At 54.7% G+C, this 14229-nt stretch overlaps 3 protein-coding genes across 4 annotated transcripts; all 3 read right to left on the minus strand.

The window, feature by feature from the left end:
• Window positions 1–931: 931 nt before the first annotated feature.
• Window positions 932–5547, minus strand: dusp11 (dual specificity phosphatase 11 (RNA/RNP complex 1-interacting)). The gene is made up of 9 exons (XM_061801989.1): window positions 5216–5547; window positions 4249–4324; window positions 4052–4183; window positions 3344–3467; window positions 2858–2918; window positions 2739–2785; window positions 1759–1834; window positions 1559–1666; window positions 932–1486 (listed from the first exon to the last, which is right to left on the minus strand). Exons 1-9 carry the CDS (start codon window positions 5251–5253, stop codon window positions 1120–1122), a joined length of 1029 nt encoding a protein of 342 aa, XP_061657973.1. The 5' UTR covers window positions 5254–5547; the 3' UTR covers window positions 932–1119.
• Window positions 5548–6568: 1021 nt separating this feature from the next.
• LOC133491090 (caspase-3-like) lies at window positions 6569–8387 on the minus strand. The gene is made up of 4 exons (XM_061801990.1): window positions 8032–8387; window positions 7507–7670; window positions 7315–7441; window positions 6569–7026 (listed from the first exon to the last, which is right to left on the minus strand). The coding sequence occupies exons 1-4, from the start codon at window positions 8219–8221 to the stop codon at window positions 6719–6721; spliced, it is 789 nt and encodes a 262-aa protein (XP_061657974.1). The 5' UTR covers window positions 8222–8387; the 3' UTR covers window positions 6569–6718.
• Window positions 8388–8551: 164 nt separating this feature from the next.
• LOC133491088 (transcription factor 7-like 1-B) lies at window positions 8552–14024 on the minus strand. 2 transcript variants are annotated; one of them, XM_061801987.1, is made up of 13 exons: window positions 13409–14024; window positions 13284–13333; window positions 13138–13202; window positions 12658–12785; window positions 11956–12030; window positions 11769–11877; window positions 11624–11705; window positions 11382–11456; window positions 11133–11228; window positions 10270–10435; window positions 9231–9338; window positions 9108–9156; window positions 8552–9040 (listed from the first exon to the last, which is right to left on the minus strand). In XM_061801987.1, exons 1-13 carry the CDS (start codon window positions 13580–13582, stop codon window positions 8724–8726), a joined length of 1494 nt encoding a protein of 497 aa, XP_061657971.1. In that variant the 5' UTR covers window positions 13583–14024; the 3' UTR covers window positions 8552–8723. The 2 variants fall into 2 exon arrangements, with proteins under 2 accessions (XP_061657971.1, XP_061657972.1); XM_061801988.1 differs by lacking the exon at window positions 13138–13202 and having other exon boundaries at window positions 13261–13333; window positions 13409–14021.
• Window positions 14025–14229: the final 205 nt, after the last annotated feature.

Below are 14229 nucleotides of genomic sequence, written 5' to 3' on the forward strand. Positions count from 1 at the left end.
AAGGCACGACAGACTAGAGATGACCGCGGAACTCAGGAGGCGTCCGTCGCCGGAGCCGCTCGCTCTATCTACCCTTTATGACAAAGTCAGCGTTCGAATCATAATCATATTTGCGCATGCAGGCTGTAGCGCTCCTTCTTGAGAAGCCTCTGTGTTGCATCTGCTCCAATTTGATTGGTCAAGATTTCAAAATTGTTGCAGGAATCTCAGATCCAGCACCGGGTAGGGAGCCAACCGAGACCAAATTGACATCGGCCCCGCCCGGGTCTCGGGACCATCTCCGGAGTCCATTCCAAGTGGCCTCGTCGGTCTCCTTCGTGTCCTTTTCCTCTGAAACTTTCTCGAAGAGCGCGGTTGGATGACATCTCTCCCGGATGAGGTCGCCTGAAGGAGGTGCGGCTGGCTGGGCAACAACCCAGATGAGATGATGATGATCGAGCACGTCATCTAACACAGGACATCCCGAAAAAATAGCAATCAAAGAATGCAGACAAAATAAATGCTAAGTAAAAAGATTGCGAGGACCGAGGTTCGAATCCCGGCCCCGCCTGTGTAGACTTTGCACGTTCCCCCAGTGCCTGCAAGCGTGGCTTTTCTCCGGGTGGGCACTCCGGTCCAAAAAAAAAAAAACAACCAGGCATTCATTGGAGACTCTAAATTGCCCCGAGGTGTGATTGGGAGTGACTCGTCTGTCTCCACGTGCCCTGCGATTGGCTGGCGACCAGTCGAGGGTGTGCCAGATGACAGCTAGGATTGGCTCCAGCACTCCCCACGACCCTTGTGAGGATAAATGGCTCAGAAAATGGATGTATGGATTATCGTAAGAACAAATACCAAGTTACGTCGCAGTTTACTGAAACAACACAGTTGACGTTAGCATGTTGTGGTGGGCCTGGACAACACGGCTGATTGACGTTCATTCAGACACCCATTTCAGGACACAAGCGATCTTTAATAACTTGAAAGAGTTAGCTAGCCAGCAAACCGTTAAGCCTTGAGCCTCGGCAGGTCGCTTATTTCCTCTGCTCAATTCTGCGAGCGAGCCACGCGGTGCTAAATGAAAAATTTCAGAGTTGTCCATCATACGAAGACCAACAAAAAAAAATGTCACGTGAAATTTCAACACCACCCCTGGTCATCACCATTTTGCTGATTGGCCCAACGGGGGATGTAGCGAGGGAGGACGGCCGAGGGGCGCGGCCCCGACTGGGGTCGACCCGCCCGGTTGGCGGCGCGGGGCGACGCCTGCCCGTAGAGGCGGGCAGGGGGCCGTGCGGGGGGTGAGAGAAGGCCGCCCAAAAGCGGGGGCTGGTAACGCTGGGGGCGGATGTGTGGGGGTTGGTAACGCTGGGGGTGGTTTTGATGGGGGCGGATGCGCGGGGGTTGGTAACGCAGTGGCTGCTGACACCGGGGGCGGATACGCGGGGGGCCGTCACGTCGGGGCCATTCGGGTGGCCGGCGACTTTCGGCTCCTGGCGGGAAAAATCTGCGAGGGAAAAACAACGTGGGTGAAGGTGAGACACGACGTCGTCAAACGCCCCCAAGATGGCGTCCGTACCTGCGGCCGTCGTCGGAGCCGCTCTGACTCCGCCGACCGTTGGCGTTTTGCGGGCCGTCTCGTCCTCGCGACGACGGCGACGGACACTCCCTGTCCATGCCCTTGTTGCTAGGGAGACGGAAGCAGGGAAGCGCACGTTCACGCACACACAAAATATACGCAGACTCACGTAATCTTTGCAAAGACGCGCGAGGCGTTACCTTCTTCTGCGTCCGCCGCGAAGGTCGTCGATGTAGTTGCTCCTCTCCATGTCGTGACCGCGACACGAGTTGAACACTGAAAACGCGCACGCGCCGTTTCCCCGCAACGTCAACGAACGGATTTCTATTCATAATGCTTTTTCCGATACAATTGCACACAGATACTTTCTTGAGTAGCCACAGCCGCCCTCCAGGGGGCGGTGTGACGGAAGCGTGGCCGCCGTCGTGCTCCTTGGGCGCCCCCCCCCCCCACATTCGTTCGTTCGTTCGTTGGACCCTCAGAGCCGCACCCACTTTCTTTTCCTACGATATTCCTCCGATCCGCCGCCGTGGCAACTTGCAGACTTTTTGCGTGAGCTAAAGGACATCAATCGCTACTCGGAAATGACGCGCGCAGCCGATTGACTTGTAACGAAACGGATGTCAGACGGCGACTCGATTCCACGTCCCCGCCCGCGACGTCGTCAGACAAAAGTCGGCAAACGGCGGCCGCGTCTTGAGCAAAAAACCAGATGATGGGAAACGCGCGGTCGGCCGCATTTTCTCCACAATAGCCGAGACGCGGCCCGCTGAATTTCCTTTTGCGTGACCTTTTTCTCAAGTCGGCCGTTTCGCACATTCACTGGCAAATTGTCTTTAGCGCGTCCCAAATGAAGTAAGTGGCACGATGCCAATGAATCTATGGCATTTTCCCCCCTCTCGCGCGACGGCCACTCGACATTCTTTCCGTGCTGGAAAAACAACAACCGCATGAGTTCGACTCCCGCCACGCGAACCTCCCATTTTGCTTCGAATGCAATCAAAGTCGCCCCGAATGTTCCCCTTTCTTTTTTTATCTGGCCTCCCGATTCCCACCCGAGACGCCGGGAAAGGTCACCCGCTTTCCGGAGCGCAGGTCTCGATTTCACACCCGCCGGGCTAAAAACGTAGCGACTGGATTCCCGGCTCGCCAATCGGGCCTAATTCGTTCCGCCACTCACGTTGGATGGCCTCGTCGGGATCCATCCCGTCCACGTCGATCAGGTACCTGCCACCAAGAGACGGAGGTTAAGTGCGGGCGGGGCGGGCTGTGCCGGGCCCGAGCGTGACGGCCACCCACCTGCAGATCATGTAGCCCGTCCGGTTGAGTCCGTGCGTGCAGTGGACGCCGATCAGCTTGTCTGCAAGGCAAACGGCAAATCTCCATTTTTTTTTTTTTTTTTTAGCTGGCGATTTTGGGGCTCCAGATTGACTTTTGACCCCCGGACTCCAGAGCAATCCCGCGTACTGCCGAGCACTGCTACTCAAGTTACTTGGGCCACTTTTTTTCCCGGAACATTCGAGTTCCTAAAAGGTTCTAAGCGGCGAGGCTACGGAAGCACTGTTGGTCGGTTCTGCGGGGGTCCCATTTGTTCCCGCGCGACCTCCGCACGTTTGCCTCCTCGTCTGCTTTGTCCACATTTGTGCCTTGCGACCTACCGGAAGCACTTTGAACGAGCTTTCGAAATGAAAGCCGACTCACGGCGGACCGACAAAGCTCGTATCTTGTTGGCCCTTCTGAGGCGTTTGGCATTCCGTGTTTCAAATATCCGCCGAGCGCGCTCACCGTTGTCGGCGTTCTCTCGCAGGAATCGGCGGACGGCTCGCTTGAAGGCAAAGATGGCGTTGTCGGCGGGCACCACGTGACCCTTGGTCAAGACCTTCACGTGGCCCAGCGACGCCGGAAGGTCCTGTTTCGTCCGGGTGGCAAAATTAGGACAAAATTGAAGGTTAACGAACATTTACCAGTTTCGGTGGAAACTGAATGAGGGAGCTACTTCCAAGGGAAATTTGCTTCTTCATAAGCTTTGAAAATTTCCCCCGCTAAACTTTGAATGAATGAGCGGGATTCATTTTGTCAGCATCATAAATCAGACGTCAATCAACAACAACAACACATTTGTGACATTTTCATTGATAAGTACTGCAGGTCACTATAAACTTATTTTACTGGCGAGCACACAAGCCCAAACCGTCCGCTGAAATGACTGCAGGGAATAATAAATGTTTCATCTTTTATGGGATTATTGGTGGCTTGGTAAACTTTTGAAGGTGCACGATTGAGCACCACCATTATTGGAGTCGCGTTTCTTGCGTGCCGAGTTATTGAAAAAGACTTGACGTGTTTTGTTCTGAAACTAATTTCATCTCCAAAAGGGTGACCGACCGAAGCCAACCTGCCAAGGTTTTCCAGGAGAAGGGGCAAAATCACGTCATCGCTTCTCGACGGGACATTTTCTGAGCCTTTCCTAGTCCAAACGAGCGAGCGGTATACCTGCGGCCGGTAGTAGCGGGTGGTGAAGGTCAGGTCCACGACGAGACCCAGCTCCTGGCCGTCTCGCCGGATGGCATCCAGCAGTTCCCACGGTCCGAACGCCTCGGAGGGCGTCAGCTGCCGGTTGAGAGACTGACCGAGACGGCGGGTTAGGCGGGCGCCGGCGTTTCCCAGCGTCCGCCGATCCGGGCGCTCACCTGATTGAGGGGAACCTTGAAGGCCACAAAACGGGTCCCGCGGAGTCGCTTGCCTACCGCTCGGTAATCCAGCCACCTGAACACACGCACGCCCAGCTAAAGAGTCAGCAAAGCAAACGAGCGCTCTTCAGCGGAATTCAAGTGGCTCAAATTGGCCCCCAAATGACTTCAACATGATTGCAAGATCTTGAAATCATTCGTGCTTGTTGAAATGTTCCGCGAGCGTTTTCCCGAATCAGAAACGCCGGATGACCGGCCGGGTCCGTTCGCTCCTCGAGGCCCGCGCCGCCGCCTTCGGGTCAGGTGACGGCAAAAAAGGAGTACGAGAGGAGGACAGAGCCCAATCTTGGCAGAAACAGAGCTCAGGAAAACGGAGTGCGTGCGGAGAGACTTTGCGCATTCAGCTTCCCGGGCCCGAGTCCTGATCTCTGAGGAACTTTCCTGGACAGCTCATCAAGTAGCTTCGATCGCAGTACGTGTACGTCCCCTCTTAACCGCTCCAAATGAAGAAGACACAACTGTGGAATAGTTTCCTGTTAATTCAATGTCTACTGTTCTTCGTTCTTGTTAGTTTGTTCCTTCTCCGTCAATGTCGTACCAGGGTGGGAGGGAACGACTTGTGTCGACGACGAAAAAAAAAAAAAAAAAAATCTGATTCTGATTTGAAAATACTTATTATTGCTAAGAAATTGTCTTACCAATCGTATACAAAAAATCTTTTGATGATGTAGACGAGTACGGAAGTATGTGATATTTCGTGTCATAACGTGGTTCATTTCACGTTATAAAATGAAATACATCCCCTTATAACGTGATAGCGACCTTCCGTAGAAGAAAAAAACAATCGTATATGTCAAGAAAAACAACGATATTTTTCTACAATATTGTGAAATTGATGCATTTACGGTGATCGGTTAAAATCCAAACTTTAGCTCCACTTATTTACTGTACGTCCAAGTTTTGTTACCTGTCTGGAATCCCGTTTTTCCGGCCGTGACGAGACATGTCCCAACAAATTGTTTTCTTCTTCTTTGACGTAAGTTAAATCCAAATAAAAGCATTAAAAACCAACTTTGGAATTCATAAAAGATTTCGTGTTGCTGATAAATCGCGCAGCCTCCGCCACATTTTCATTTCACCTCACACGGCGGAGCGTCGCGTGTCGATAACGTCATCAGACCGTCCGGACCGAGCTGCGTCCAGGGACCGAAACGAGGCTTGGGAATTGTGACTTTTTCGTCGAATGATATGGCGATCGTCCTTGCGTTTTTCTAGTTATTAGGATTGCTTCCTGTTGACTCTGAGGGTCGAAGTCTTTGTGGTTGAATTATCGACTCGTCAGCAGATAGACGGGTTTGCACTCAATTGAACTGAAGACACTTATTGCCAAGCGGTGAACGTGAACGCGGCATTGCACAGGAAGTCACGTGTTTGCACTCCCCGAGAAACTTCTCCGGATTATTGTCTGAAAATATTTTATTAGTGGATAGAGACGGGTCCCGACAGCAAATAATTGAAAAAAAATATATACAGTATCTTAAAACTGTATATCTATATACGGGTCGATAAATATATAGATACAGTATTTTTAACATTAAATTCTTAACTAAGTCGGGAAACACCGCCAGTATCGTATTCGGGGATGGCCAATAAAAAAAACAAAGAGAAAAGTGTAAAATTCAGGACATCGATGAATCCAATGTGGTGGGGTCGGTCTACTTTACTGATTTGGGGGGGTCACAACAACAATGGCTGACAGAAAAGTTTGATTCCAGTCAAGGTGAAACGATGTAGCTAGACGTGTACCCAACGGAAAAAAAAAAACAAGTGGAGCATCTTGTGCAAGAATGATGGGAGGTCTAGCCAGGAGCCTTGAGGAACTCCCTGGACCCTCAGGCCACTCCATCAGCATGTCAGGACCCTTTTTCGCAACTTGCATGACGTCACTACCCGTTTTTAGATTTGAATCCATTTTCCACGTGAGGTTCGGATATTTGTTGTCGTTCTCCTGGCACCAAAGCCAATTTAGTGACACGCAAGCGTTGTGTCCACCAAGCATCGACAAAAAAAAAAGGAAAATCGGATATTCCTCGACAGATAATATAAAAATAAATGCTTCATCTTGGGAAGGAACAAAAATATCCCTTTAAGACGCTTCAATAGAAAAAGCAGCTTTTAACTCATTGAAATATTCATCGCTGGAGCTCACAAAGCTTTGACGTGTCGACCTCGGGCCAAAAGTTGCCAACGTGCGGCAAAAGGGCTGCTTTTGCTCGATGTTTACATACAGCTCTGTTAAATTGGTGACACTTATCCCAAATACTTTGTCTCCATTTTAATGAATCCGAATCCCAATAATCCGTCCTAAAAAAAAAACAACATAAAGTTCAGACAAACATGCAGAATAACAATTCAATAGAAACGGTTTGTGCATCAAGATCGATTCACTCCGACTCCTTCTGGTGGGAGTTTAGCCGATGAATGCCGTGCGCGTCTCGGCGACGTGACGGGTAACCAAGGTGACAGCCGACAGGCCGGCGTCGTTCTTGCGCGCTCTGGCGAAGGGGAAGACGTCACGGGTCATGCGGCTCAGGAGGCACGGCATCTCTTTCTTGCCCTCCAAGTCGCGACCTTTGGCCCGGAAGGTGAAGGCCACGCGGTGCGACAGGCGGGTCATCAGGCGCGTCAGCTCCGTGTCCGCGTGCTCCTCTTCCTCCAGCAGGGAGCAGAAGGTCTGCAGGAACACGGAACCCTTGCGGTGCATGAACGCCACGTAGCCTAAAATCAAAATACCGGGTCAAGATGTCAGGGAAACCAAGACCGAGACGAGAAAACAGCGCGAAGCCGCTTTTCCCAAGATGGCTGTCACATTGGAGTTAGCGAGGCCGAGGACGAGGCGCTCAAAGCTAGCGGAAAACTCCAGTCCACCTGCTGGCTGTCTTTTCAGCTTTTCAAAAAGGGAGAAGGCGCTTTCGAAACAGCCCCGTTGCAGATTCCACGGACGTGGTCGGAAGCCGTGAGGGCAACAGAAGCGAAAAAGGAAGAAACGAAGCCGAGTTCACGTACCTGCGACGGTGGCGTACATGACGGCCGCGTTGACGGGGACGGACACGTCGTGAGCGACCCCGCCTCGGCCCCGCTCGCCGCACGAATCCACGGTGACGCCTTCGTCCGTGGCGTCGCCCCGACACGCCTGAGGGAGACCGCGCCTTCGTTAGCTGGGGGGGGGGGGGGGACACCACGCGGCCGGCGTCTCACCTGGACGATGAACACTTTGGCCACGCGCTCCACGTCGGCGCGGTCGAAGAAGCCGAAGATCCGCGACAGCCGCACCGGCTCCCCGTCGGCCCCAAGCACGCAGCCGTCGTCACCGTGAGACGACAGCACGGCCAGGAAACACTCGGACGGCGGGCGGCGGCTCTCTGCGCGCGCGTTTCGCGTTAGGTTGCGGCTAGCGAGTCACGCGGCACTGACAAAGGTCAACCAGTAAGCGCTGATAAGAAGTCGACTTCTCTTTTGGTCAACTTCCGACGTTTACCGCCGTTTATCGTTTTACTGCGACGTCGTCTAGCTTGTGCAATCAAATGCATTTTCGGTCACTTCTGTAATGTAATATACATCTGCGATTCCGATGACGTAATGGACAATACTATCGGGTAATGTCATACTTTATGTTTCCTATAACGGTGTGCCAAGTGTAACTATAGATTAGTACACTGCACGTAGTACGACGCGCTACCGCGTACAGTACTATAACGGCTAACGCCGCGTCGGGGTGCGGACCTTTTCGGAAGAGCCGGTAGATCTCGCGGCTGTCGAGGTCCTGGTAGATGTCCACCCGGAAGTCGAGTTTGCTGAGGACTCGGTGAAGTCTCCTGGTGTCCTCCTTAGCTCCGTGCCGAGCCCCCAGCGGCACACCCGGCTCAAAGTTGGCCACGGACACCAGCACCGCCCGCTTGGCGACCTCCTGCATGTTGTCCCGGAAAATGTACGTGCGGAGGTTCCGCTCCGTTATAAGGATGACTCGGGCCGCGCACCCGGATGACCAAATATGGGCGCTTCCTTCTGCGGCGTGACACAACTCGGGAAAAGTCAACGCGATAAACGCGCACCCGCAATCTCGTGCGGGATGTGAACAATTTTTCACAACGATGGCTCAGACGCACGCGCTCATAAACACGTACTGCGTGTGTGCCAACCTCATGCGCACGGACTGTCACACCAACCCACGAGCGACGGCACGCCTCCGATGACGTCGTCGAGGGTTTGCGCATCGATGAAGCGACACGTGCTGAAGTGGTGAAGATTTATTAGAGTTTACAAAAGCAGTTTTGTGAGTGAAAACACAAAAATTAAAACACGCCTGACGACAAAGTCAAATATTGACCACAAACTTGTCGTTTTCGCACTACAAGAAACAGGATTTAAAAAACGTTTTTTTTTTTTTTTTTTTGGCCGGTCGGTGACCGATCGGCTCACGCGTGAGAGGACGAGGGCGGGGCCGGGGAGGCGACGGGCGGCCGCGGGGGCTTCGCGGCGAGGGCCGGCGGCCCGTCGGCGCACGGGGACGCGCGTCCTCCGCACGAGGCCGACCGCGTGTGTTCGGTGCTCGTGGGCGCCGGGGCGGCGGGCGACGCCAGCGCGGCGGTGGGCGTGGCCGGCGAGCCCACGGAGGAGGCGGGGCTGGCCTGGGACAAGTGGCTGTGCGTGAGATGGGAGACCGCGCCCGGGCGCGTGTGCACGAGGGGGCGCCCGGGCCGCTTGGGCTCCGGCGACCAATCGTCTGCGTTGGCTGGGAAAAAAAAGAACGTCATGTACCTTTGTCGTCACACGTTGCCCCGACAACGGAGGCGCCTCACCGTGCGGCTGCGCTTCGCACTTGCTCTTCTTCCTCTTCTTCTTTTTGCCCTGCGCAATCGTCACGCTCGATGAAATCGACGCGAGCGAGCGTCGAAGATGCGCGGCGTCGCAGGCGTACTCACGTAGTTGTCTCTGGCCGACCATCCGGGGTAAAGTTGAGAGTGGAGCAGGCGCTCCTTCCGGGCCAGCTCGTAATATTTGGCCTGCTCGTCCTTGCTCAGGGAATGCCACTGGACACACGGGACACACACGGGGGTCAAAGCGGGACTCCAATTCGGGGAGTCCCGCCACTCCTAAAAAAAGATGGCGGACGACGGCACGAAGCCGAGCGGACGCGTCGGATCGGCGGGAGATGGCCAGACTGAGTAGCGAGGCGTATCAACGGGCGTGACGCGGACTTACAAATTTGCTGTCAAATATTGTCGGCCTCATTCCCAATGTTTCTTTTTGGTCAGACTGAAATATTCCCCACCTTCCAATCAATTTCAATATTCAAAGACAAAAACAAAACGCAGTTTGAAAACGTTTTCTATTATTAAGGAGGACCAAAGCAAAATTCCAAACCTCCAGCGAGTGCCCCGCCCCACCACAGAAGGAACTGGTGAATTCCTCTGGCTGGTCAGAGGGCAAAAGAGACGTTTTGATCGCAAAGAGCCTCAACCGCCGAGACCCGAAGTCATTCAGGAACCCGAAGCCATTTTGAAATGAGCCGACCCGACAGGAAAACCTTTGCTCAGCCTTTCGCGGTTGCCCCTTTTCTACTCAATCCCCACTTGGGGCGTTTCCGGATCGTTCCGTCTTCTGTCAACCCTCTGCCGGATTTTTTGGAACACGTTCCAAGCGTCCATTTTTATCTTCTTATTGTCTAGGATTACGTTGTATTGCTTATCTTTTGTTTTAGATTGTGTTTATTCAAATACACGGGAGAAGGTTATTGATGGGTTGGCTCCAAAAGCCACATCAGATCATAAATCATTTACAGGATTTATTGGTCGGCATCCGCATTCCGCGATCAGGAGGAAAAGGATTTGGCGTCCATCAAACGCAAAATATCAAGCCGAGCGCTGTGATACGGGGGCAGAAGGAGAAACGTCCAAAATGATTTGGGGGGGGGCCATCAATCACAGTTAGGTGACACATTTTTTTCTGCCACGCACTGACCCGCTGTCCCAGGATCTGGTTGATGGTGGCGCTCTCCTTGACTTGGCACTGCGCAACCACTTTTGGTCTCTCGTCCCTCATGAACAACATGAAGGCGTTGAGCGGTTTCTTGATGTGACCTTTGACCTTCCGGTCGACGGCCCGCGCGCCCGGCGGCGGCGACTTCCTGTGTAGGGAGACGGTCTGGTGAGTCGAGATCCGAAAACCGACACGATGCATTTGAGGTGCAGACGTGATTTGTGTCCACTTGGGGTCGCCACGCCCACGTTCTCCACTGATGTGGATGCGTCTGATGTGGGCCAGTCAGCCAGCCAATCAGAGGGGAAACCTGTCTGGCTGCTAAATGGACGCCGGTTTTACATCTAAAGTAAGTGTTGAACGTTGATTTTGATCCATCTTGAAAGAAGAGCGGCCGCTCGCTCGCCCGCAATTTTCCATCATCGCCGCCACTTAAACCAGCTGCCAAAGTGCACAACATTAAAGTACTTTCGGGGTGCGGACGCCAGTTCTCTTTTTGGAGTGTCGCAAAATCCTGCCAAACGGATAATCTTCCGCACCGTAACATTTCATATGCGTCGCGGTATAATCGAAAATACGGCGAGGGACTTTCAAAGGATGAGTTTGTATTTCCCGGCGTCCAATTAAAAGCAAACGCATACGTGCCAATGAGAGCCTTTCAGTTTGTTGACGTTCATTTACGGGGCACGTCTGCCGCGCCGACCCGCTCCAGGTGGATCGCGGGTACGTCCGGAGACCCATTCTAAGCGCGCCGTCTACAATCGGGACCGTCCGTCGGGAAACTCGATTCAAAGAAAGGGAGCGCCCAAGGTGGACATTTTGACGATCGCGGGACCGAGCCTTACCTCGGCGATCCCGCCTCTCGGGGCTCTCGGGGTTCTCGTTTGACGGCCGCCGAGACGGAAGCCGACGGCGAGGGGAAGAAGCCGCTCGACACCAGGCTGACGTCACAAATGGGAAGCACGCCCCAAACGTCACAATCTAATCAATTGATCAAATCAATAAATCGCCCCGCCCTCAAAAGGTCGCCACGTCGACCGACGCATCCCATTGGTCGATCCAACCCTGAGAGCTCGCCCCCTGATGTCACTCACCCCGACGCGGAGGCGTTGATGGCGAGGGCGGCGGACGAGAAGCCTCCCGTCATCGGGTAGGTCGGCTGACCCTGCCTGCGCGCGCACGCACGCACGCACGCACACGCACGCACGCACGCACGCACGCACGCACGCACGCACACACACACACACACACACACACACACACACACACACACACACACCGGTTTTCTCACAGGCCGACGGTCCTTCTGACAAAAACAGCCGCACGTTGTACTCACAGCCAATCAAACGCGTGCGGCATCTGAGCCCCGCCCCCGGGCGAGACGGGATAGCGTGCGACGTGCGGCGGGCGGGACGAGCCTGCCAGAGCGCATGTGACAATTTCATTTTCCGAGCGCCCGCGGGGTCACCGCCGCGTCTCACCTGCGTCGGGCGAGAGGCCGGGCGACGCCTTCTGGGGCGGGAGGAAACCTTCGGGGCGGCGGGTCAGCAGCGGGTGGAGACGACCCGCGCGTGCGTGCACGCCGCTAGACTGCGCGCGCACACGGCAAGCGAGGTGAGCGGCCGCAACGGTGTCACGTGACCAGCGGGCGTGATCGTGTTATCGTACCAGGTGAGCGGGCGTGGCGTCTCTCACGGCGGCTCTTCCCGGAATGTCAAGCAGGGGCCACTGGAGAGGAAAATACTACACGTACACGACACACGCACGCACGCACGCACAAGCAAAGCAAAGCAAAGCATTTTTGTCACGACTGCGGTTCAGTTCTCGAAAAGCACAACAGCGCCACCTTTTGGTCACTTTAACGCAATTCAACTGTTAAAAAAAAAAACCTCATACAAGGCCCTCATCCTGTTTTGCACATCAACCAAGCACAAAGTTTTCAAATCCAACTATTCGTGCTCTTAGCCGCTTATCCTCACAAGGGTCGGAGGAGTGGCGGAGCCTAGCCCAGCTGTCGCCAAGCAGCAGACGGGGTACACCCTGAACCGGTCGCCAGCCAATCGCGAGCACCTTAAGAGTCTCCAATCAACGACAGTTTTTAGGATGTGGGAGGAAAGCAGAGAAAAGCCACGAAGGCGCGCGGGGGGGGGGGGTTCCCAATCCCGGCCCACGGAACGCTTTACAGCCGTTCTTCTCTCCTCGCGTCGCCTCTTCTTAGCTAAGCCTTTTCCCTGTACGACTTCCTGTAATTTGGGGCTCTTCTCCCCGTTATACCAAATATGAACGCCCACGACAACATAAATGTCATAAATATATTGTTTGGCACCACGGGTATCATACACCAGAAAATACGAGGTCGGGTCTCCTTACCGCACGTGCCGCCGCCAGTCCTCCGCCGGCGAGATAGGACGCGCGCAGGTCTGGAATCAGGAAGAAGGGGTAGCCCAAGTAGGGCGAGGGCGCCAAGAGACCGCCGGCAGTCCGCTGCCTCCTCAGCGCTGTCGGGGCACAAAGGTCAAAGGCACGTCAGCAGGGGGACGACCTCGGCCGGCTTCTTGCTGCGCGTATCGCGTGGATGGACCCCGCCGAAAGTCCGAGCGAGTGCTGTGCCTGAGGAACTGGTCTTATTTAGCGCTCTCTCTAAGCTCCGCTGAGCCACTGCCGTGTTTGTTCGTTTGAGCATCGATCATTGACGCGCCTGTCAATCGATGATCAACATATTTGTACACATAGTCGCCAGTTCATTGTTGCCCTTGTAAATGGATTCTAAAAATCAGTCTCAGTCCCTTTGATCTCAATTATTCGCTGTTGCACGTCTGCTGTGTAGCACAAAAAGTGTCCGATGATGACCTCTCAACTTGTTTCCAAACGCTGAATTGGGTTCGCGGCCTTCGTCGCCATGGTGACGTGGCCTCCTTCAACAACAACAACCACAACAAGGCGTCATGATGCATTCACCGACTCGAGCGGTACCTTCTCCTGCCAGCCGGTTGTACCTGGCCCGGCCGGGCGCGTCCCGTTCGGTTCCGCCTCGCCTGCTCGCCGCCTGCACAGACACGCGAGCGGGTCAAGAAGACGCGCCGAAGTCCAAGCAAATGAAAAGTAGGACCGGTTCGCCGACCTCGGAAGCCGACGCGTCGGTGGACTCGCTCTCGTTGACCAGGGACGACTTGACGTCGTCCAGGTCCGTCCCGGCGGCGGTTCCGCTTCTTTTGTCGTCGCGCTCGCCTTCATCGCGGAACCGGATCAGCTCGTCGCTGGCGCCCAAGTCGCCGTCGTCCCCCAGCTGTGGCATGCTAGCCAGTTAGCCGCCTTGCTCCCCCCCCCCCGATCAGTAAACTCGAGCTTTCTTCTTTTCGTCTCCGGGGAACGACGACGACGACGCCGCCGGCGGCGGCGGCGGCATCGGGCGCCCTCTTCGCTCGCTCGCCGAACGGACGCAACAAAAAGTGCCTTTGAAAGAGTTTGTGGAGGCGGGCCGCAGCTAGCCGTTAGCTGCCCGCCTCGCCTGGTAGCGCAGCGGCGTCCACTGGCGCGGTGAGCTTCGACAATCCAAAAGACTTCCGTCAAAGAGCGAACGTGCAACAGCGTCGACGAGGAGAAAAGTTGCCTCGCGTCCGCTTCAGGTTCCTCGCGAGGAAGCAAAGTGCAACTTTTCCTTCATTGTTCACGTCATCCGGCGCAGACTGCCAGCGAGCGAACCAGGGAGCGCGCGCACGTGCCCGCTGGCTGCGTTTGTGAGCGCGCACGCACGCGCGTCCGGCTTGAACTCAAAACAAGCGAGACAACGCTGACCCAGGATCGGCGTCCTACAACCCGTTTGGTTGCGAGAGGCCGCCGCGCTGGTCCCGGATCAGCACAGCGGGTCGGCTGATGGATGACCTTTCAACTCTCTGCCTACGTCATCACTCGCCACTTTTATTATGTTTCAGCACGAATTCG

This window comes from Syngnathoides biaculeatus, chromosome 17 (genome assembly GCF_019802595.1).
Source record: "Syngnathoides biaculeatus isolate LvHL_M chromosome 17, ASM1980259v1, whole genome shotgun sequence".
Taxonomy (NCBI): Eukaryota; Metazoa; Chordata; class Actinopteri; order Syngnathiformes; family Syngnathidae; genus Syngnathoides; species Syngnathoides biaculeatus.